The sequence below is a fragment of the Tachypleus tridentatus genome, chromosome 7 (genome assembly GCF_004210375.1).
Source record: "Tachypleus tridentatus isolate NWPU-2018 chromosome 7, ASM421037v1, whole genome shotgun sequence".
NCBI lineage: Eukaryota > Metazoa > Arthropoda > Merostomata > Xiphosura > Limulidae > Tachypleus > Tachypleus tridentatus.
This window is the reverse complement of record NC_134831.1, coordinates 64,853,843-64,879,671: the sequence shown is the minus strand read 5'-3', so window position 1 is coordinate 64,879,671 and position 25,829 is coordinate 64,853,843. Positions and strand designations below refer to the sequence as shown.

General features: G+C 32.6%; 1 protein-coding gene across 1 annotated transcript in view; it reads left to right on the top strand.

Annotated features, from left to right (window-relative positions):
- Positions 1-1,363: 1,363 nt before the first annotated feature.
- Positions 1,364-25,829, top strand: part of LOC143258009 (uncharacterized) — a 56,742-nt gene continuing 32,276 nt past the window's right edge. The window contains exons 1-4 of the mRNA XM_076517051.1: positions 1,364-1,579; positions 2,029-2,268; positions 6,764-6,933; positions 9,086-9,296. Coding sequence (XP_076373166.1) covers positions 1,510-1,579; positions 2,029-2,268; positions 6,764-6,933; positions 9,086-9,296 — 691 coding nt within the window. The 5' untranslated portion in view covers positions 1,364-1,509. The remainder of the gene's footprint in view (positions 1,580-2,028; positions 2,269-6,763; positions 6,934-9,085; positions 9,297-25,829) is intronic.

Here is a 25,829-nt window from a genome sequence, read left to right as displayed (position 1 = left end):
AAAGAGTAGCCCAAGAGTTGGCGGTGGGTGGTGATGACAAGCTAGCTCCCTTCACTCCAGTCTTACACTGCTAAATTAGCTAAATTTGCCTCGAGTAGCTTTTCGCGAAATTAAAAACAAACAAACGAATAAACACTTTTATAACGCTAAACAAAGCATTTTCAGCGGGATCACAATCCGAACCTTGGGTTGATTTGCAGCTATGATTGCAAGCCACTTACCATGCCTGACTTCACACTAACGGATAAGATAACCAATTTTTAAATTGATGGTAAACTGGTAAAATTTGATTTCGTAAAAAAACAACCCAAAAAACAGCTCGTAAAACTTCCTTGTTGTTTTCTGTATGCATGTTTCTAAACGAGCTAGAATAACGCTATCTTATTTGTATTGGGGAAATTCGACAGTGTTTTCTTTAATAAAGTATTCCAGAAATGAATTAAATTTCATAATATGTTTAAGTCGTGAATAACGATGCATTGTTGTTGCTTACATTAACAGGAGGCGTGCTCTTAAGAGTTCCAACTGTAAACTATTCGAACTTTGTACAAGTACTCCAAGCCAATAAAACACAAATATTTTTTTAAAGGACATCGAAAGAGTAAGATTAGAATTGATAAAAAACATATAAAAGACTAAGTTTCAAACAGTACTTCAAGTGATGAATAAAACAAGAGTTAGGTTCGAATTCAGATTATGAAAAACAACTACTATCTTATTATTCGTTCAGTAATGATAAAAGTTGGAATCGAGCTAAACCAGATGTTAGATTAAGTTTAAAATAATCAAATAGCACTTATTGTATTTTAAGAGTTTAGGCACACATAAAAAGAGAACAACTGTCACCTAAGGTGTATGGAAATAAGGCTTTGAGCAGAATCCGTGCAGTTTTTTACCAAATTGGATAATTAAGGACTTCCAATTCTTATAATTTTCGACATAAAAATTTTTAAGTTGGGTGCAATATCCTGCCCAGTCCAATCTTTATTATAACGATATTCGTTTCTAAAATTACTGTTTTAAATCGGAGGATCAGATGGACCACAATTGGTATTCCCATTCCAGAATCTCATTTATGCCCCAATAAAAGTTATATGTATTATGCAAAACTCATGAGCCTCGTTCACTGAGTCATAACCATTCATCAACTACAAGTGATATCCAGCTAAGTGATGATTTGATGAAAGTATGAGAATTAAGGTCCCCGTGGGCTGGTCTCAATCTAAAGAACCGCCCAAAAGGTTCTAACGCAGCTTTCTAGCTAATCGTTAACACGACAAATTATCGCTTGTACGCTTTTAGCATACAGTTGAAGGTGTAAACAGCACTGAATTAAGTAGCCTCAGGGTTTGAGGAGGAAATCGTGGTAGAGACTAGTTTATCAATTTTGACCTCTCTCTTGCTACCAACCATCGGACTCCATTCATTCTTGCAAGGATTCATAAAAGCTTGCCTCAGACTCAGAATACTGTATTTGGTCGAAAGACTTTGCAAAACAATAAGACCAAAATGATTCGAAACGTCCTGAACACTGCTGTTATTTTCGGCTACTTAAGCATTTTGTGCGTAGTTGTACAATGTAAGTATATTGTGCTGACATTAAAAACTCCATATTCAAACGTTAGTTTTCACATGGACTCATTCTATTGAAGCACAAATTAATAATTTGTTTTAAATGTTCAGTTTTAGAAGATACTGATCCTCACTTTTTACAAGTTCCTGAAAACAAAGACTGTTAAAAATAGGAATAAAATAACTTTTTGATGGCGTTAATATTAAAAATTATGATTTTGATTGTGAACAGTTTCTAGTATTACCTTCTATACGATGATAATTTCGTGACCAACGAGTCTTAGCCAAATTATTTCCTAAAACGTAAATGGGAATTTTTTAAGTTTTAATTCTTTACTAAATTCACGACTGAGGAGAGTTTGTAAATAATATACATTTTTTAAGAACGATAATAAATTGAGTTATTAAAAGCAGAAATCTGTAAAAAGAAACTTTGTAATTTCTTCTAAATTTCAGGTTTTTCGTTCAGTGAAGATAGCAAACCACGAGAAGACGAGGATGTCCCAAAAGAAATCTCTGAAGTTCGGAAAGAGATGTCCTTGTTACTCTTGTCAAATTTACTCCAGAGAAATGCCGAAGAAATTCCCTCAACTGAAGATGATTTAGCCCCAACAATTCCTTCAAAAATACAGTTTGCCAACCCTAGGCAATGTAACTGCTGTGAACGTAAAATGAGTCCGTTAGCTATCGGAATCGGTAAGCTCTTTTGTTTTCTAATTTCCGATATAAGCACTTACAGTAGTAAAACCAAAACCACACTAAAACAACAAATATTCTGATAGTCTTTCTTTATGGCTCATTGATCGTACAGCCACAAAATAACGTTTGTTCAAATATATTCTTCGTTTTTCTTATGGTCATATAGTCACAGAACAACCATTTTCCCTTAAGTCTTTAACAGTCATCATAAGGAAAGGTAATAAATACAACAGATTAAAGGGCATCTGTCTCACCGCCATCAAAACTAATGGTCTTTGAAGATTCTAGAAACATCTACACTGGTCATAAAAAACATAACAGCAAGCGCAGGCATACCCAAACTGTGAGTTCTTGTGTTAAATGACTCAGTCAAGATATATGAAGATATTTTCTTTGCTTTGTAGTACCTGAAGTGAAAAACATTTTGATTTTGAATCTCTACAGTCACTGGAAAACAAGAAAGAAGACCAAGCTGGTTTCTAAGACACATAGAAACGAAAAATAAACTAAAATTTAAAGCAGTTTCAAATAATTCGTCTTGCTGCACATACTTACATTTATACATTATGGATATTAATTAAAATATATTAGATGGAATTGCTATAAATTTGTGAGCAAGTTGCACATTTAATCAGTTATAACTAACAGTAGCAAATGTCCTTACTACTTTAAATATAATTACAAGACCATGAAACAAAAAGAATAAAGACTGATGATAGAAAGCACTGACGTCATTTAATGACATTCTGTATAGTCTTATAAATCAATTTTAACCACCCAATTATTTTTGTAACTACCTCTCACTTATTTATGGTAGACGCACTTTACAGTATTTATGCAAATTTTAGCTACTAAGCGCGTTTTAACATTCGACCAATATATATATATATATATATATGTGTGTGTGTGTATATGTATGTGTGTGTGCGTGCGTATATGTATGTGTGTGTGTGTGTGTGTATAGGCTGTGAACGTAATATGAATAAAAGACATAATTCAAACTGCCACAAAAAATGTATAACTCGAATACGTTGAAGGTTTCTCTTATATAACATTAGAATAAGTAAACTGTAGTGCTTATAACCATGATGAGCCACGTGTTCATTAATAAATATAACTCGAATAAATACAGAGTTTACTCGAATATTCAAGTAAAATAGGAAAAGTGTTTATTAATATGTATACTAGATAAAGTTCCACTCACATTATTCTAAACAAAGTGTCCATTAATATGTATACAAGATAAAGTATCTATTCATGTGTACATTAGATAAAGTATCTATTCATGTGTATACTAAATAATGTATACTAAATAATGTATACACTAATATGTATACTGTATAAAGTATCTACTTATGTGTACATTAGATAAAGTATCTATTCATGTGTATACTAAATAATGTATACACTAATATGTATACTGTATAAAGTATCTACTTATGTGTACATTAGATAAAGTATCTATTCAAGTATTCAAATAAATTGGTTAACTGTCCGCATTACTTTTACATTTATACAAATACGAAATAATTTTTTTAGAACTTTAACATTATCATTTGCACTTATTTACACGAATAAATAAAACATTCTGTAAGTTTTGATGTCAATAGTGTTAGCCATATTTGCACAGAAGAAATAAACTGAAACTGTTTCATAATCAACTATTTTATTTGTATTTATTTGACAGGAAGCACCAAAACCGTAAACCGATTTTGTCGTTAATGTAAACATTCTAAATTATTAACAGTTACTATTAGTGAATTGTGTAATATAAAAGGTGCGTGCTATTAGCGGATTTTGTAATATAAATTGTGCTATATGATAAACGTGTACTGAAAGGGATTTAAATCATACGCATTTATTTTGTGGTTTTTTCTGCGTTAAGGGAAAAAAATAGAAAGTTCTGATTGTGATATAGTACAGGATATGTGATTTCAAAGATTAATATAACTCAAGATTGATACTGCTAGATAGTCATAATATTTTCTGTTATAAGACTGTGTGATATAAAATACATAATTATAACGAATTCTGTATTGCAAATACTTTATATCAGATGCTTTTGTTAACCTGAAGATGACCTAAGAAGGTCGAAACGTTGTTCTTTGCTTTATTTTAATAAACGTTTTAATACACCTTGAGATACAAGTTTACTTCAAGTGGGTTTCTCGCCATCACGTATAGTTATAGAATTCTACATGCATTATTGACCCCGATGTCAGAGGTTCGATGTGGCTTTGCCATAAGAAAACATACACACACACTCTACACGTATTAATCGGGATTCCTACTAAGAATTGTTGTTGATAATAAAGCAGAAAGCTCAACAAAGGGTAATCTGTGGTGTGCCCGGTTTCTAGCATTATAAGTTTGAGACATACCCTGTAAGAGAATTTTGTAATAAAGAGGAGCTGCTGTTAGAGAGTATCAGTTGTAAACAATTAAATATAAAATCACCTATCATTCTTCAACCCAGAAAAATTCATTGTTAGAACAATGTTTGCGTTATTTTATTTTTAAGAATATGCTGATTGTGATTTAATAATACAAATAACGGACTATCAAATATGTTTCTAATACATAACATGTACTACATTATGACTATCTGATAATATAACTTACGGAAAATAAGGAACTATTTGGACTTTCCAGACTGTCCTTGCATACACAGTCTTAAGAAAAGCAACCATATAAATCCAACTTTTAATTTTAAGAAACGAGCGATTATCTTCTTACCCTATTCTAAACCGCTAGCCTCTACTGATGCCGACAACTCGTTCCATAAGCCAATCACTTGGTCTTAACTAGAGCCTTGCCTGTCATTTCCAAATTATAAACTTCTATACTCTCGTTTAATTATTTCCATGATAGAGAAGAAAGAAATCAGAGGTCTTTAGCCTATCAATTTCCGGGATAATCTTTGACATTTAAATAAGATCACCACTTGTCATTCTTTTCTCAACAGAAAATAAGTTAATAGTTATCCCTATAAGTTAGCCATTCTATCCTACTTCCAAACCATTTTCAGTATGTCAGTATAATTTTTTAAAGACCAAACTGCACAAAGTATTCTAAGTGAGGCTTAACTATCTAATTTTTTAGAGATATTTGAACCATTTTGACTAGTGATCAGTAGGTCTATAAACACATTCTATAATTCTGTAGCTCCCCCCACTAGTAGAGCGGTAAGTCTACGGATTTACGACTCTAAAATCAGGGATTCAATTCTCCTCGGTGGGCTCAGCAGATAATCCGATGTGGCTTTGCTACAAGAAAATACACACACAATTCTATTAACTTTACTATTAGCAACAGGAAATTTCATCGATGGCTTCAGTGATTTAACCACCACTATGGAAAGATTTTTTTCCTTTGGTTACGCTATTACGTAAGTTCTCATCTATATAAAAATGTGGAAATTACATTATGATAATCCATATGAACTGCTTTGTACCTGCTGTAATTACAGGTTACAACAACGACTTCTGTAACACATGGAATGTAATATCAGAATATTTTATATCACACATAATATAATATCAGAAGAGTTTGTAATTAAATGTTGTATTTTGAAGGAGATATTCAACACATGGAATTTATATCGTAAGTTTGTGTATCACAGATAATGTAACCATGGAGGCTCAATTCCTGTGATGGGAGCAGTGCAGATAGCGTATTGCATTTTTTTTTCACTTGAAACAAACAAACAGAATGTTACTTCAACGTATTTAGTCATATGGGCTAGGCATCATCTATTGGTTAGTGTGCCCGAAATGTGACACATTGCATTCGTGGTTCGCACTCCGTTTCCACGCAAATGCGCTCCAAATTCTAAGACAGTGCGTCCAATAAAGAGTAACAACATATTCGTTCATGTAATAGTAAGTAGTTCAAGAGTTGACGATAGTTATCGCTTACAAGCTGTCTTCTTTCTTGTCCATCAGCTCTAACAACTAGGAAATGTTAACCTTATAATTACCAGATTTAGAATATTAACCTTTACATAGCAAACTTGAGTTGAATCATGTGGCCACATCAATAAAGTTCTATGAGATATAACAAAGAAGAGGATGTTTTGATTTATGTCTATTATATGAATTCGTTACTAGTTGTTTCAAGGGTCTTTCATACAAGAGTTGACCCGGCATGGCCAGATGGATTAAGGCGTTCGACTTATGATCTGAGGTTCGCGGATTCGAATCTCCGTCGCACCAAACATGCTCGCCCTTTCAGCCGTGAGGGCGTTATAATGTTACGACAAATCCCACTATTCGTTGATAGAAGAATAATCCAAGAGTTGGCGGTGGATGGTGATGACTAGTCTTACACTGCTAAATTAGGGACGGCTAGCTCAGATAGCCCTCGTATAGCTTTGCGCAAAATTTCAAAACAAAAAAAAAACAACGTACAAGAGTTTATGTTAAAACGTTACCCACCAGCAGTAATGAATCATAAAATCTGTAACAAGAAAACTAATCAATAAGTTTGTTAGATATTACAGGTGTTCAAAGATATGTAGACGTTGGAAAATGTCGACGTTCTTGCAAGAAACAACATCATCGTCGCCATAGGAACCATCATCATAAGCGATACCAGAACAGCACACAACCAAAGGAAAGCTTTTCCAGCCTTCAAGGATTTGACATCACCAATTTATTGCAGGTCAGAAAGGTTCACACAAAGTGACATTTCATTTATTTTTGTTTTGCTTTTGAATTTTTAATGTAGTTTTAATTTCATGAAATATTCCATTCGTTGGTTAATTAACTCGTATAAAAACTAAATACTTTATCAACATGTTTTGGTTAAATTAAAAAAAAATCCTGTAATTGGCTTAAAATCAGTTTGAATACCACAGTACAGTGATCAGAATATCACCTTGTTCAAAATTATAGACAGAAAAAAGTTCATAAAAAAGTCCACTCAAACCATTAGAAAAATTAGTCTGACTGTTTACATTTTCAGTCTATCTCAGAAATTGAAATTCATGTATCGTTAAATGAAGATTGGAAAACAATGTTAAATAGAGTAAAAAAAAAGATTATGTTTTTAGGTTTCCAGTATGTGTCACGCATCCAATATCAATCCTGGTGATTTTGTGAAAAACGATAATAGGTCTAATTCTGATTATTAATGTTTCCATGCAACAACACTATATATACTATTACATCTTTTCAATAGCATTGAAAATATATTCCTTTCACATGAAAGGTCTCCATATTAAAATAGCGAGGTAATTTTAACGCTAGATTGCAAACGTTAGATATGCAGTCATAACACTGGGTATTATGGATTAATAGAGTCCTTAAAATGACGTTCCAGGGTTAATTTGAAAGCTTGGCTTAGAACAACGCCCCCAAATCGTGTTTCTAAAGTGAAACGTAAAGAGTTATGGTCATATGGCCAAACCTAAAAGTAAATACTAACATTCCATTGTAATTCAACCTTTTCATTTTAGAATCGATGCTCTCCTTTAAAGTAAAATACAGAATTTATGGCTGTTAAATAAGGGATTTCAGATGAAGATTAATTTAACAGTATTATTAGTTTTGGAATTTGATAGATGAATTATTTTCAGGTAAACACAGATAAAATATTATTGTTGTTTTTTTTGTAATTAAGCACAAAGCGACACATTGGTCTATCTGTGCTTTACCCATCACGGGTATCGAAATCCGGTTTCTAGTGTTGTAAGTCTGCAGACATTCCCGCTGTGCCACTGGTGAGCAAAATATGATTAAATATCGACTTCTACTAGTAGTGGTTTACAACTCCTTATTGTAGTGAGTCCAAAGTAGTGATTACTCTCAAATTTGATTTCCTTTTATCCAAACAGTCATGAAGAATTTTAAAGAGTTTAAAACAGTTATTAACCTAAATGTAATATTATCCAAGCCATAACTGAACTTACTGTAAGTACTTTAAGTACTATAAGGCAGTAAGTTAAACTGTGTTAGTTGATCAGTCGTTGGGTATCAGTTTTCAGCAACTTACTGTATGGTTACAGTTTTAATTGTTTATCTCAAATCTCTAGGTCATTCATTAACTTGGATTATAACAGGATAGCATATCGTATTTGGCACAACAGAAGGCACAATAAAATCATGAATTATACTGTTTAATATCAGAGCTCATGATACTACACAGCAAAATGACCTGAAAGAGGAAACTCTTGTAAAGATGGAAAACAATAAAGACAATGTTATTCATAAATTATACGTTACAGTTAAAATTATAATTTTCGGTGTGGTCATAAACAGAACAAAATAGCAATGAGCAACTTTCTTTATTATCAGCTGATCTCCTTATTTTTCCTTAAAAAACATTGAGGAAATGATGCCATTTGTCATAAGTTGGGAAGAAACTCCATAAAGGAAAGAAAAGATACATTTTAAAGGTGATGGATGGCATTTTTATTTCTTTTTTGATTTGTTTGTTTTGTTTTTTGAATTTCGCGCAAAGCTACTCGAGGGCTATCTGCGCTAGCCATCCCTAATTTAGCAGTGTAAGACTAAAGGGAAGGCAGCTAGTCATCACCACCCACCGCTAACTCTTGCGCTACTCTTTTACCAACGAATAGTGGGATTGACTGTAACCTTATAACGCCCCCACGGCTAAAAGGGCGAACATGTTTGGTGTGACGGGGATGCAAACTCACGACCCTCAGATTATGAGTCGCACGCCTTAACCTACCTGGCCATGCCGGGCCTTTCCTTCTTGAAGAACATTCTTCACTTTATAATAAGAATAGCATACAATATTTTAATTAGAAAAAATGTTTTAATGAAATATTTTTTTTTTGTATATTGAACAGGATAAAAGGGAAGTTTGTCAGCCACTGGTTACACGAGTCCAGAAACATCATCTGCAGAGAGGACCTTCTGATGTTGAAGTTGTGGACAGTTGTCATTGCGTTTCTGAATCAGAACAATGTGCTAGAACCTCCCACCGAGTTATCTTTTATGAACACTCACCTTATGAAGTAGAGGTGGACGTAGGAACATGTAGAGGTGTTTGTCACGAGGGTAAGTTATTCATTAGTTACTTTATTATTACCAATTTAGTATGTTCTTTTGTGAAACTTATTAATTATCATCTGATAATAAAACGGTAGTCAGACTATCGAAAGACTTTATCAGCCTAGTTACTAGCAGAGCAAAGAACTATAACTATAATACAAACAAACAAAAAGCTATATCATACAAACCTCATCACCAGTTTTCCATCATTTTCTTAGCTGGAGTGATGAGAATTAACTGGTTGAAATTTCAGTTATTGGACAGCCACCATTTTCTGATACATGTTCCAAAGATGGAATATTGAGAGGAAGTTAAAACAAATTTCTCCGCAATTATTTCCACACTTTACTCAAATTCATCGATAGATTAAAGCTTGAAATATATTCGGATTTATTTAACTTCAGGTGTTCTTTACGTCCACCTGTCTGTCCATCTATCTACACGATTATACAAGTATCAAGCAAAAATCTTTTATCGCCAAAAATTAAATGAATATACTTTGGAATTAGAAATTGTTGCTTTAAATGAAGTTTTATCTGTTTGCATAATTTACAATTCGAAACCATTAAGAAAGTCCCCCAGCGTCTCAGCGGTGTGTCTGCGGACTTACAACGCTAAAAACCGGATTTCGATACCCGTGGTGGGAAGAGCACCGATAGCCCATTGAGTAGCTTTGTGCTTAATTCAAAACAACAACAACCATTGAGAAGTAAATTAAAATACTTATTAAAAGAAATAAAACACATTTTTATTAATATAAACGTTCTGGGATTATAAATTTCAGCACTAATTAATTTATTCAGAATCGAAATATTTGCCCCAATTGTTTTTGTTACCTCCAAGAATTGTGAATTAATTTTGATAATAACGTTTTCATGAAATATCCATTTAACTTGGTTATACTTGACTGTGGGATGTCTCTTGGTTCACGTGTTTACTGTTATCACTATCATATAGAAACTACAACTTACCCTTTGAATGAAAAGAACTACAATTATAACATGGTGAAGATCATATAGAGATATTTCTTCATATGTATTCTTGGAGTTATTCTGATAGAACTATGGCTGAGAATCTATACGAAAATTGGGAAGAAATAGTAAATGGCCTAATGGGTGAAGAATAATGTATTTAAGCATGAGAAAGTTGTCAATTGTAAGCCTATTTATTGTAGAGAATATACTAACCTATAAGTATTTAAGTTAACCACAATCTAAACGTATGATTTTCGCCAGTTCAATGTTTGCTCTAACAGTCTTTTAATTTGTTTTTTATAAAAAGTGAAATACTTTCTCTTAAACGTTGATTTTAATTTCACAAATTATAATCTATTAACTTATATTAATCTCCTTCTTCCATTTGTGTTTGTTTATAATGTTTTATTTAATTATTAATTTACTCTCACCAGAAGTATGAGAAAAAAAGTTTCACTTCAATCACAAATGTTGAAACTACTGTTTCATAGAAAGTATCGTCCCAATAAGTTATACAAAGCTGCATACTTCGTTAATATTAACTTCATTTATTACGAGCAATGAAAATAAATTGTTTAACAGATTATTAGCTAATCCCTATTTTGTTTTGTTTTTGTTTACAAATTACTCAAAGTTTTATAATAAGCTTCAAACGAAAATTTTCTTTTAACAAATCTCTCTTTAAATATGTCAATACTTTCTTTATTACACTAACAATGTAAAAAAAAAACGTTTCTCCCATTGTATATTGTAAGAAAGGAATAAATTTGATTAAACATTTCCTTTTTTACTAACAACAATAAACGTTTCGTCTATCGTATATCGTGAGAAAGGAGTAAACATGATATATTTTGTATTCGTAATACACTTTGGACTACCCAGCAGTAACTCTTTCGAAACGGCTGAACTTTTTGTTCTGAGAAGTGTGTCGGCGTATAAAGTTGTGACAGAGAATTCCGACATCTTTCATTAGTTCAGAAGCACTTTTCTGTCACTTTGAGACACTTTCACTATGTATCTTCCGGTTTTCCTACTAAGCAAGCTAAAACACTAAATATCGGGTTTCGATACCTATGGTGAGCACAGCACAATTAACTTATTGTGTAATTTTGTGCTTAACAACAGACAAACACATTTGTAAAAACAAAATATCTCACTCATTCCATACCGTAAAAACTATTAAACTACGTCAAACCTACCTTTTTTATATATGCCTTGACAAATCGTTTCGCTTGAGGTATATCGCAAAACTAGTAAAATATATCATACTTTTCTTCCATATTCTGGTAAAGGATGTTTCGTTCAATTTATATCCTAAAACGTTTGTAATCTGAGTCGAATCTTTCTTGTCATATACCATCAACTGCCTACTCTTAGGACATTTACTTCAACTGGCTACTCTGACCGAAAACCTAGCTCATTCTTTGCCGACCTCAGTCCAATCGAATTAGGGATTGCCAGTAATTTGTACACTGCTCATCCAATCACCAAACAAACAAAAAGAGCATGTTTGGTGACGGGGATTCGAGCTCGTGACCCTCAGATTACGAGTCGAGAGCCTTAACCACCAGGCCATGTTAGGCCCAATACCATTTTGTGATATTTTAAAAATGTAGAGATATATTTAGGTCGCCCAAACACCTGCATTTGTTCAAACATTAGAAACGTACTGTCTGGTGCGGGTTTGGGACTGGCCTGTTTGGGAAGTTAATTTATGCTATTTGGTTATAGGTGTTTTAAATTCAAGTTCTTTGATAAAATCGAATGGTTCTGCAGGTGCACGTGCTTTTGTTATCTAAATGGCTAAACTTCAATGTGTATGCGTTTTCTTATCTTAGGGTTCCTCTCGAAACGCTCGAAGTTTTTATCCTGAGAAGTGTGTCGGCATATAAAGTTGTGAGAGAGAAGTCCGGCATCTTTATTTAGTTCAGAAGCACTTTTCTGTCACTTTGAGACACTTTCACTATGTATCTTCCGGTTTTCCTACTAAGCAAGCTAAAAGTCTTGTTTTAGATTACCGAAATTAAGTGGATAAGGGATTTTTTTTTACTTATAAGTATATATTTATCTAATCATAAAGAACTTGTGGATCCATGACTTTGCTGGTTACAGTATTCCTAATAACACGAGTCAAAAACTGTACACAGAAACAATGTCATTATAGCAGGTAATCCATTAATTTATGCTTGGGATTTTCTATAAATTTAATTCTCAAAATGAATTATCTGACCCAATATTTTACGCTGGGTTTTATACTGAATGGTGTAATAGTAATAAGAAACATGAAATATTTTAAGATAATGTAATATGTGGACCCTACCGGCAGTGTTTGTGGGTAAATTATACTTTGTATAAAACTGTTCATTCAGAGATGTAACCATTGCAGGAACTGGGATGCTACCCTCTTAGATTATGTTTCACTTACCACCCTCGTTCGTTTGCCTTCAATAGTAATTATTGGGCTTAACAATTGATTTGTTTTGTTTTGAATTTCGCGCAAATTCCCACAATGGCTATGAACATAAAAACAAGACTAGCTTGAAATAGTTTTAATTCTTTACTTAAAGAAAAAAGGTTTGGTTTGTTTGGAATTTCGCGTAAAGCTACTCGAGAGCTACCTACGCTAGCCGTCCCTAATTTAGTAGTGTAAGACTAGAGAGATTGCAGCTAGCCATCACCAATCACCATCAATTTTTGGGCTACTCTTTTACGAACGAATAGTCGGATTGACCGTAACATTATAACGCCTCCACGGCTGAAAGGGCAAGTATGTTTAGTGTGATGGGGATTCGAACTCGCGATCCTCAGATTACGAGTCGACTGCTTTAATCACCTGGCCATGCCTAGCCTGTTCAGGAAGAACTAACTTCTCTCATTTGTTATAGGCAGTGAATGGTAGTTTTGAGTATAGAGAGACTCACCATCCATATTTGCTCCTAAATTAAAATTAAATTTCTCATCTGAATTCAAGGCCCTTGAAAGGCGTTTAATCCAATAGAAGATGATTTCTCATAAATCTGTGAGCCTTACTTCCGAAGACACTTCTACTAATGTATATTTTACCATTCTTACTCCAGGTTTGGATAGCTTTATGATACAACTATGTTGTACTTATGCAACATAGTTGTTTCTGAATATTTTATTCTGTGGAATTTGAATCCATTAAAGTATTATAAGTACTCATTGTTTATTTAAACATGTCTTTTTTCCTCTCTAACTGTTACACACACAGAGAAACACATGCGCACGTATGTATATACGTTGGCCCGGAATGGCCAGGTGGATAAGGCAGAGGACTCGTAATCTGAGGGTCGCGGTTTCGAATCTGTGTCACACCAACCATGCTCGCCCTTTCAGCCGTGGGGGCGTTATAATGTTATGGTAAATCCCACTATTCGTTGGTACAAAAGTACCCCCAAAAGGTAATGGTGAATCTTACACTGATAAATTAAGGCCTACTAGCGCAGTTAGCCCTCGTGTAGCTTTGCGCGAAATTAAAAAAAAAACATGTATATATAATAAAGTATGTAACATAACGTAACAGAAAAGTGCTTTTAAAGCGGCTAGTCACACGAATACAGCCGAAGTAGCTCTACAGACCTACAAAGGTGTTTATCTATACATTACATAATTACCATGAACAAACATGCTATACTTCAAGATTTACATAACAGATACTGAATCAAGCTTAATGTTGATAGGCACCCAGTTTCTTTTACATGTATATATAGAATTTTAAAATAATATTTACATTTAGACTTGATGTCAAAACAGGAACCCTTTGATTTCCTTATTATTTGCTAATGTCACATATGTTGAAAGAAAGCTATAATTTCCAAAATGTCGGAGTTCATCAGACTGGGGTAACAGCTACAGATTTCATATCTATTTGCCAACTACTTTGTGGTGTGCTGTTTGGAATCATTTTAACATGCCTTATTTTGTTAACACAAATAATCCACTTCAAAACTTAATTTGTAAGATTTCATTACTTATCTTATGTTTTTGAATAAAATTCCGTCTCAAAACGCTTGACACTCAAGCGTTTTTGAAATAACTTAAATACCTCTAGAAATTTAATTGTGTTTATTCATCATCGTGCTTAAACTTTTGACATGTTTGTTTTGTTGTTTTTTAAATCTGCACATTTATTTTTGTATTACTCAAATATTTAGAAAATGGCTTCAGTTCCCCAGGGCAGCATATTCAAAAGTGATGGAGATATTCAACGAGTCAAATACCCCGTTTACTCATAATTGCCATCTACATGAACTAATACTAAGTATGGTACATCTTACATACCCTCCCTTTTTTATATATAATCTCTTGGCCTCTTTTTAAATTGCTGAGTTGAAACATCAACGCAGTCCGGATGGTTTGTCCAGTTCTGAGATGGTATCCGCAATTTACAAGATTTGTACTTTTCTACGAATCGGGTATGTTAATTAGCATGTTCAGGCTGTGAATCCGACGGTCTACTGTTTGCCGCCCGTTGTACCAGAAACAAGCTTCGCACTATGAGGTCATGGATACACTTTAAGAATGACAACAAAATCTCACTGTTAATTCGGACATGATTGGTTCAAGAGTTGGCGCCAGGTGTCTCTGAATAGCTGCCTTCTTTCTAGTCTATTAATTTAAAATTAGTGGTGGCAAAGCGTAGACAGTCTTTATGCGAAAACTCTAAAACAAACTAAAAAAACAACAAATTTTCGGCGACAGGTAAACAATAAATTAGGTTTTAATTATGTTTACCCTGAGAAAACAAATGGGTATTTGGCTTGAAGAATTACAAATTTAATATTAGTAGGATACAAATTAATTCTTATTCTGGGAAATGCGCTTGTTTTTGTTGTTGTTGTTGTTTTTACATATATGACATAATTCATTTGCTATCTTCCATATTTCTGTCAATTTGCTTTATTACCACGCTTCGTGGCACATTTTTATTGGATAACTAAAAACTAAATTGGCGCATCTTTTAGAATAAATATTCTTTTTATTGCAGCTTGCACACAAATGAAGAATGTTTTGTGTGTGTGTGTAGTGACACGTTATATCTGAGACATTAACATTAGTATAACTGCTGTGTAAGCTTTATATGAAGTAAACAATTCTGTTTTTAAAGGTACTTAGATATATTATTTATATAGGAGCTGACCAAGGGTAATAAGACATATTACTTACATAGGAGATGATTAAACATACTGAGATATATTACTTACATTGGAGATGATTAAGGTTACTTAGGTATATTATTTATGTAGGAGATGACCAGGGGTACTAAGATATATTACTTATAGAGGAGATGATCAAGAGTACTAAGGTATATCACTTATAGAGGAAATGATCAAGGGTACTAAGATATATTACTTGTATGTGTGTAAGAAAAATTAGGCTGTAGAATAGTAGAAAATTATATGTTTGTGTGCTATACATTATAACACATTTTATAATCTCCCAAAACTGAAACTATATAAAAGTTAGTCACCTACAACCGAATATTTGTACTCAGTTTTTCCTCTCATTTTAACAAAATTAAATACTTAGGGGAGGAATATTTATTAAGCTACCTACGTCTACAATACATGAACGGTTAAAGAATAAGCTGCTTAACTGCTTAACAGTGATTGAGATAATGATTAAATAAAATAACTGGATCTTTTTTTGGAATAATAATATTTTACAAGGATTAAAACCAACAGAAATTTAGTGTTATTCTTCCTGACTTTTCCAACAACTCAAAAGTTGTATGAAAGGAAGACGCATACCTAATCTCATAACCAAGACTATTCACCCCAAAAACTTTATTACATTCGATAAATGATGCACTGATTTAACCCAATTTGTTTTCACTATGTTTAATAATTACATATCTACTACGAAATATCTTCACCATTTCACTTGATGAAAACAAATTAAAAATATTTTAAAATAACTCAGTTTGATTATAAAGTTAATAATTGGTGTAAAATAAAATAAACCATTCTGTTTTTCGAAGTATCCAAAAGACCAGTCAAAGGTACTACGATATATTACTTGTATAGGAAATGATTGAAGTTACTAAGATATAATGCTTAGATAGGATATGATAAAAGGTAGCAAAATATATTACTTATACAGAAAATGATAAAAGATACTATGATATATTACTCATATTGGAGTTGATCAACGGGCCATATACGTAGGAATAGCGTTATGTTAGAATTAGACAGGCCACTGGAGGTGTTAAATACACAGACTTAGTATTTCTTTAGCAGTGGTAACCTGATAGAGGTGCTACAATAGAAAATTGGGAGTTACTTTATTTATATATCTTTGCTAGAATACATTTCCCAAAACGACAATTTTTTTTTGTCTGTAAATGGTAACATTTCATCCAATTTTGTTCGAAAACGTCACACTTTGAATAGCTTAACGGGTAAATAGTAAGCTTACATTTAAGCATTAGTTTAGTTATATACGTTATGACTGTAATACATTTCTCAGAACGTAACTTTAATAGCATATACTAAAGGATATTAAATAAAATGTAACTTTAATGATTTTGCCATAAAGATACTGTTGAAAAACTGTATCTGCCACGTTACATTTGAGTTGTTTTTTTAACGGAAGATTAAAATACCAAAAGTTGTTCCTACAATAGTTTAACATACAGCTGTGAAAAGGTTCATATTTTAAGTTTATGCTAGATGATATTTTATGTTTTTTAGGTTTTTGAACGTCATTAAAATGAATTCTATGTTAAACAAATCACAGTTTAAAAACAAACTTATAAGATGAACAATACCACAATAATGGAAAGGTTCACATGGATGGAACATATACTTTCGTTTTCACACAATTTTTATGCCTTAAATGTATTATTCAATCCTGCACAACGCAAACATATAATTTTGCTTCTAATTGCTTTATTATAAGAAACTTCGTAATCTACAAACTTGATTAAAGTTTGTTTTAAGCATGTAAACATCTTATATGTAAATGTTAGTTATTTCAAATTATGAAATATTGTCCTATAGAAAACATTCGAAACACGTAACATAATAATTTTAAAAATAATAGTTACGCCTTTCGTATCATTTCGATGGGATGCATTGCTCGAGTGTGTATGTTTCAATTTATCCGTGTTTCATGTATATTACTAGGCTAATTCACGCTTATGGCACGTGTTTGCCTCATCTAATCACGAATATCATTTTTTTGTAACGGCAAATTACGTATTGATTCCTTGTTCACTGAATATGCACACAATCATATATACACTTACAGACTCACTTGTTTTGAAACGACTATGAAAGTACGTATTACTAATATTTATTTGGAAATGTGAAAAAAGGAAAAGAAAGTTAAATAAGTTTCGAAACCGCTACTTAAGGTGTATGCTTAAGTTATTATTTTTTTGATGCACGCTATACACACTCTAGTTGTCTCCAAGGGCTAACCAAGATTTCTAATCGTAATGGAGAGTTTTAAAATAATAAGTAGAGTCTTCTAAAGTCACGTGAAGAGTTACAGTGTTATTAGAATCTGTGCTGGGTTTTTGTGTATGTATGTACCTTGTATGTGTCAAATATGGTTTTGAGAATTTCGTTACAATTATTAAGCCTTAACACAGTACAATAGTAAGATTGAAGTTTGGGTGACATGTTCCAAAGTTAACTTGGTTGTAAAAGCAACAGCTTTTATATGAAATCGTTGACAGAATATCAGTATAATTCTATCGTTAAGGATATATTTTCTAAATATATATATATAGTTTGTTATAAACAAAAACAAGCCGAGACAGAAGTAAAAAACACTGTACTGATGGAAAGGGTCCCCAGGGTACAGGTGGGATATAAAATGTACTTAGAGTTTTGGGTTTACTTTTTTTAACACAGTCCTTCCTTTTGATTTTCTTTTATTTTACTTAATTCTCCAGTTACCTCCAAAATCTGGGGTGCATTTTATATCCTACACTATAGCCCGTATCCAATGAATTCTTTCAGTTGGTATACAGGTTTGTATTTTTGTTTCGTCTTGTTTTTGGTTATAACAAACTTACGTTAGTCAGAAGTTTGGATTTGTTTTTAACACAGTTCTTCCTTTTGATTTTGTTTTATTTTACTCAACTCTTCAGTATGAATATTATATATATACATCTCTCTTTACAGATATATATTAGACCTTTATGTACGTTCTATCAATGTTTATGGTTGGAAATACATTACAACTAAAACGAAAGCATTGTTTGTTTCATAATTTTGCACGTAACTGCGCCAGGAGTATTCTGTGCTTAATTGTCTGTATCTAATTGTGAACTTGTAGTCGGTTAAAAGTAACCACTGCCAACTTCTGAGCTACTCTTTTATGACCCAATAGTAAAATTTGACTGTTATTCTTATAACGCATCTACCGCCCCAAAGATTCAAAGTGTGGGTATTCTATCCATTAGACCACAACCCGCTTAACGAACTAAGGACATTATAGTCATTAAACCTCATCTGGCCTAATGAATTACGGACAGTCTAGTCATTAGACCAAATCTGTTTCAACGAACACTTATAAAGAAACAAAACATGAGCACATAGACTAGGAAACTAGTTTAGATACTTTTGTAAATTCTATACAGTTTTCAAAAGAAAGTGTAGTATTGAGGATAACAAAGGAAAGTGTTGTAATTAGTACCTTAGATTTTATACCAATATCTTCTTCATAAAGTGTGGTTTATTTTATTTCTTTAATTTGACTAAAATACAAAGTATTGTGAATTTTTACAGAACTGTTATACTCAGATTTCACGTACTGATAAGATATATATAACACTAAAAGCAACAAACAGGGAATTTTATATGATAAAAACACTTGTAATATAATGCTAGTCCTAGGATTTTTTTATTTAAAGCTATATTAGTATATATTGATATTATTAATATAAAGTTTAAAATCTTTTTAACACTTGAATATATTAAGTTAGGTTAGTTTCTGGATTTAGTTCTAAGTTAAATATTTTAAGCAGACCAAAACTCTTGATAAATTACTGGGATTACTAATAAGAATTCCGTTTAAACAACTGTACTATATAACCTACTATTCAGCTCATTCAAATGTGGTTTATTTTTTGTGTATTGGTTTATGACTTTTAATGATATTGTTATGTAAAAGTATCTTTATTATTTAATCTAAAGGCTTTTTTTTAAAGTTTTGAATGTAATTTTCAGAATAATTTACAATAGATCTAAAATTAAATTATATTTAAGGTAAAAGAAGTCGATTGAACACACTGCGTGGAAAATGCGTCTGTTTGTATGTGTGTATAGATATTTTTAAACATAATGAATTGATGAATTTCTAAACATCTTATATAAGCATAATTAACAAAGAACAAAGGAACAGAAGTTACGATTAACATGTTTATTGTAATAAACAGATATCTGTAGCAAAAGCTCGTTTTGAACAAGTCGTGTTATACTTACACAACTAAATATTAGAATATTACATAATAATAATGAATAACGAAGGAACAGAAGTTACGATTAACATGTTTATTGTGATAAACAGATACCTGCAGCAAAAGATTGTTTTGACTAACTAGTAGTGTTATGTTTTAGAATGAGACATTACAATACGAACACTCAGATAAATTATCATAGAATTTTTCTTCTGATTTTGTTAAAATACAGCTTAGTATAATAATATATTTCATAATTTATTTAAAAATAAATCTACACAAATATAATAGAGCTGTCTGCTGTATATCCGTGTAACTATTTCGCAGGGTTTGGGTGAACCTTTACCAAAATTGGTTTGGAGATTTATTTGGTCCATGCGGGTGTACATAAAAACTTTCGGTTTTGTATTTTGCGTTTTGCGGGTTTTAATGGGCTTTTTTTTTGCGTTTTTAATCACTGTTTCGCTCCTGTTGATGGATCTTCTCAAAATTCAGAATAAATGGTTTCTTGGGTCCATGCAGGGATGCATGTAAAGTTGTGGTTTTACGTTTTGTATTTTGTATTTTTTTATGAACAGTTTTACGTTTTTTATAACAACATATAAGGGAAACAACTGTCATGTTCTATGATAGCCCCTTTTTCTAATCATAAATTTACATAATTTCCGTTCAGGGACTGATACTCCAACTAGTAGAAGAATACGTATGAATATACACATGAAATTAGTTATAATTTTCACAAAAACATTTTGGTTGAATAAAGAAAAAACACACTTAAGTTTAACTGCTACTCTAGCAAATATAACTTGTTTTTTTATTCACTGTATTTAGCGTATTTCGTTATTTTTATTTATATGTCATTTTTAACATCAATCCGAAACGCTGATCGACAAGCGAGTGCTGTAGTGTTTCCTTTCTCTCTATAAAAAAAAACAAACTATTTGCATTTATATCCTCCATCATATATATTTTAAACGTAAAAAGTTTGTTTGTTTGTTTGTTTGTTTTGGAATTTCGCACAAAGCTACTCGAGGGCTATCTGTGCTAGCCGTCCCTAATTTAGCAGTGTAAGACTAGAGGGAAGGCAGCTAGTCATCACCACCCACCGCCAACTCTTTTACCAACGAATAGTGGGATTGACCGTCACGTTATAACGCCCCCACGGCTGGGAGGGCGAGAATGTTTGGCGCGACGCGGATGCGAACCCGCGACTCTCAGATTACGAGTCGCACGCTTTAACGCGCTTGGCCTAAACGTAAAAAGAGCTACGAATTTCGGAGCTTACATTTGGATTCGAATCCTTGCGATACTGCAAAATATTCATCCCAATTTAAACTATGATCACATTATAGGAGTAACAGTAAGTCCTTTAGTACAGGCGGTAAGTAGTCTAGTAGTTCAAAATTAGGGACAGAGGGAGATAATCCTAGTGTCTCTGTCATAAATACAAAATACAGTGAAATAACTGCATAAAAATAAATGTGTTTTCTTCAGCACCAGTTTGACAGTCAAACAACTCTATTTATCAAATGCTACGAAATAAATAAATAAATATGTTTCCAGAATACTGGATAATTGGGTCATACAAAATTGGTAATGACATTAGATTTCATATAATCTAGCAACTACATTTACTATATTGACAAAACAATAAACGAAAATGTTATGCTTTTACGTAAATAATTAATCAGTGCATCGATTCATTCGTCAGCTTAAGCTGGGTTACAATGACGTGAAAACAAAGATTTTGTTTATTTGCAGTTAAGTACAAAGCTATACAATATGTTGTATCCATGATATGCCCGGCATGGTCAAGCGTGTTAAGGCGTGCGACTCGTAATCTGAGGGTCGCGGGTGCGCATCCCCGTCGCTCCAAATATGCACGCCCGTTCAGCCATGGGGGCGTTGTAATGTGAAGGTCAATCCCACTATTTGTTGGTAAAAGAGTAGCCCAAGAGTTGGCGGTGGGTGGTGATGACTAGCTGCCTTCCCTCTAGTCTTACACTGCTAAATTAGGGACGGTTAGCACAGATAGCCCTTGAGTAGCTTTGTGCGAATTTCAAAAACAAACCATGATATGCTCATCTCGAGTATCGAAACCTGGTTTTCAGCGTTATAAAACTTTAGAGTTTTTGCTGAACCACTGGGAGTTTGAAAAGAAAGAGGGTAAAGTAATTTTGTCAAAGAAATATAAGAATTTCTATCTATATAGTTTTAATGTTCATCATGATTTAAATTTGGATTAAAGGAAAAATAAACATATGGTTTTGAAATTTGTAAAACTTGGTTCAGTTGTACCTGAAAAATATGTTTCCGGTAAACGAACACCCGGTTACACCGAAATCTCTTTCTGCTATATTCCAGGTACTTGTTTGTCTTCTGAGACCTTGAGATCCGTGCCTTTTTATGTTTTTTTCATCAGTAATGAAATTATTTCTGGATCTGTCCTTCTATAATCTTTCATAATTCAGTGCAATTTTTTAAATATTTAATACTTTGTTACACGTTGGAAGTGTTATAACCCTTTAGGTTTCTTGTATAGTGATAAATAATTAGATTTTTATGTGTTACCTACTCATATTCTTTCTCATGTGTACTTATGTTTTTTCTTCTTTAAGATAACCACACTTCAGTATAAGTTTTATCAACGTCCACATCAGTATTACATAAATATTATCAGATTAGTTAATCAGAGAATATTATGAACAATTTTCTACCTTTTTTAACCTCTCTTCTCAGCATGCATAATTATATTGATAATGTATATTAGAAAAAAACCCAACAACAACCGGTTATGCTATTAAATTAAAAATAAATAACTGATTATACTTATTTACTACACATTCTATTTTTGGAGTTTGGTAGCACATGGAGCCCCAACAACAGTAGAGGTGTGTTGATGTCGTTTGATTTTGAGAACATTAACACAATTATTATGTTTTATACTCGAAAGAAAATAATAAACACACACATATATATATAAAGAAACAGAGTTCATTTCTTCATATAATAATATAAATAAAGCACCAAAGTTCGAAACTTAATTTTAAATTCTAGACCTATCTCTCCGTACTTCTAAATATAAATTTATTATTAATTTATAAAAGGCCTGTAAGTGTTTACTTATTTTTGAAAAAGTTCATTTTTAGGTTTCGTTAGTCAGTTATCAGTAAGCTTGAGTGCTTTAATGGTTTTTCTTTTCCCACTGATAGAGTAGCTCAAACATCTGCTTAAAGCTTTATATACTTTCAAGAAAAACATATAAATTATCCTAACAATAGAAGTAGAGTTTATCTAAGATAAGTATCTGAAATTTGAACAAATAAACACGTGGGCCTTGTTCTGCTAGTCTAAGAAAATTAAGTAACTACATTAAAATAATTCTAAAAATATTAACATTGCAGGGGGCGTCCTTGATGTTATTCTTGTTATAGCTTCCCTAGTTTAACAGTCTCTTCACTCATCTAAAACTTAATCAAATAAGGTTTGTTCATTAACGTGAAGGCATGTGAGGCGACACCTCTTATAAACAGTGGTCCTTAGAAGTATTAATTAATTTGATCTTTAGATAGAGCAGGTTAAGGACACTTAGCATCAAGTAATAGTAGCGTAACAGAAGAAAAATATAAGTTGCGAGTTTTAACCATCAGCTGATTAGATGTTAAAACTTCAATAGTTTGAAACTTATTTTACTCATCACTTACATTATTTTCTTTTTTAAACACACAACCAGGTCGCTGCAGATAACACACAATATAACGCGCACAAATGGTAATTAGTTAGTTCTTATAATAAATATGAAGTGATAATTAATAAATAGTTACATCAGTTACAAACTCAGCATTTAAGTAAACATCACCAGAAAAACGTCAAAAAGTACTCTTCATTGCAAACCTTATTGAACACCCACCCAAGTTCAAGAACAGTGTTAGCTCAATTGTTTCTCTCACATATAAGTATTTTAGTAGGAAATATATTAACGCTGTGTTTTTATCTATTCCGCCTTCAATAAATATTGGAAGTTCATTAAATTTGCACCCATTCCTTTAAGTAGTAAAACCCATAAACTCCTTGTGCGGATTTAGATCCCTGTTACACCAAACATGCTCGCCATTTCAGCCGTGGGGGCGTTATAATGGGACGGTCAATCTCACTATTCGTTGGTAAAAGGATGGCCCAAGAGTTGGCGGTGGGTGGTGAGGACTAGCTGCCTTCTCTCTAGTCTTACACTGCTAATTTAGGGACGGCTAGCGCAGATAGCCCTCGTGTAGCTTTGCACGAAATTTAAACCAAACCAAACCTTATTTTGTTTGTGACTGTAAAGTTTTGTTTGTTTGTAATTAAGCACAAAGTTTCATAATGAACCATCTGTGCACTATCCACAAATATCGAAAACCGGTTGCTAGTGAAGATTAAGGGGTGGGATTTTTTAGTTTTGATATCATGAAATGGTTGTTAGGACGAAGCAGTTGCATTTAAAGTTTACAAAATCTATGATCCTACCTTGGCAGAAATTAGGTGTTTTTTTAGTAAAGTACTGTAGTTTTAGCGTGTTTAGTTGCATTGAAATCTGTCTACTCAACAATATTCACAAGGAGTTTCGTGTTATTTAAATTCTTAAATTACGTTAAAGGTTCACTTAACTCCGATTTTTATGATTAACAAAACAAATAAAAAATAATCTGTTTATTGTGACGTTGGTTCTTGATGCCATAATTCCTTAAAAATACTAGAATTCCTTACAGGCCGAAGAATACTTTTGCTTCAGTGAAAAAATGCCCCATATGAAAGTTTCATGCTCTAAATTTGCTATTAAATTCTGGGGGTTAAAAATACTTATTGCATTAATATAAAGAGGCATATAAACCTAGTATTATGAATAAACGATACGAGTTTAGAAATGAATATCTCCAGAATATGTATGTACTTATGTGCATTTAAGAATGTTTCTATTTAATTTAGTAAAGGACAGTGGTCATTATTTATTAGCTTCTTACAGGCAATCGTAAGAAGGTGTTTGACGGTTTGCCTGAAAAAGTTGACCCAGCATGGCCAAATGTTTAAGGCGTGCGACCAGTAATCCGAGGGGCGCGGGTTCGAATCCCCGTCGCACCAGACATGCTTGCTCTTTCAGCCGTGAGGGCGTAATAATTTCTCGGCCAATCCTACTATTCGTTGGTAAAAGAGTAGCTCAAATGTTAGTGGTGGGTGGTGATGATTAGCTGTCATCCCTCTGGTCTTACACTGCTAAATTAGGGACGACTAGCGCAGACAGTTCTCGTGTAGCTTGGTACGAAATTCAAAAAGCAAACAAAACCTAAAAAAGTCATTTTATGAGAAGGTTACCTTTCGAATAAGTATATTTCATACGTTCTGAGCAAATGGTGTCGTAATCTTACGTATAAGCAAAAAACAAAACCTCCATTTTCTAAAAGCCATTATTTCGATTTACACTTATACTTGTCTAGTAAGCATGTGCTAGGATAAAATATAACGTGTATTTCCTGTTTCAATATTTTAAGATATAAACATCAATTATTTATATCCTAAGCATGTGCTAGGATAAAATATAACGTGTATTTCCTGTTTCAATATTTTAAGATATAAACATCAATTATTTAGGAATTTTTATACTGTGTTTTTGACCAACTCTGTAGGTAAATATTAATATGCTATCCTTCAGCGAAATTCCTGTCCGAATATTTAATGTAGGTTGATTTTATGTTCACGTGACAATCGACTATAAACGTGGCCTCGTCCATGATAGTATATAGGTTTTTAGCTTGAAATTGATCATGTACGACTAAACAATCTAGCTTATTCTGGATTATATTTAGGGTGTGGCTGAGTCTATACAGAGACACTAGTGACTTACCTTTCAAATGATAATATATTGTATAACAGGAACTGATTTTTATATATGTTTCCTTGTCAAAGCGGCAAAAACAAATTACTTTCAGGAGTACTTTGTAGAAAAATCATTAAAACAAGGTAACTGTTTGGCCTATTTAAAAGACATGATGACCTCATATATATTTGATTATGTTCCAGAGTATTGTCCTGCTAAAAGGTACTGAAAGAGTTTGTTGTTAACAAGAAACTTAGTTTCTATTTCTTATTGAAATCTTTAAT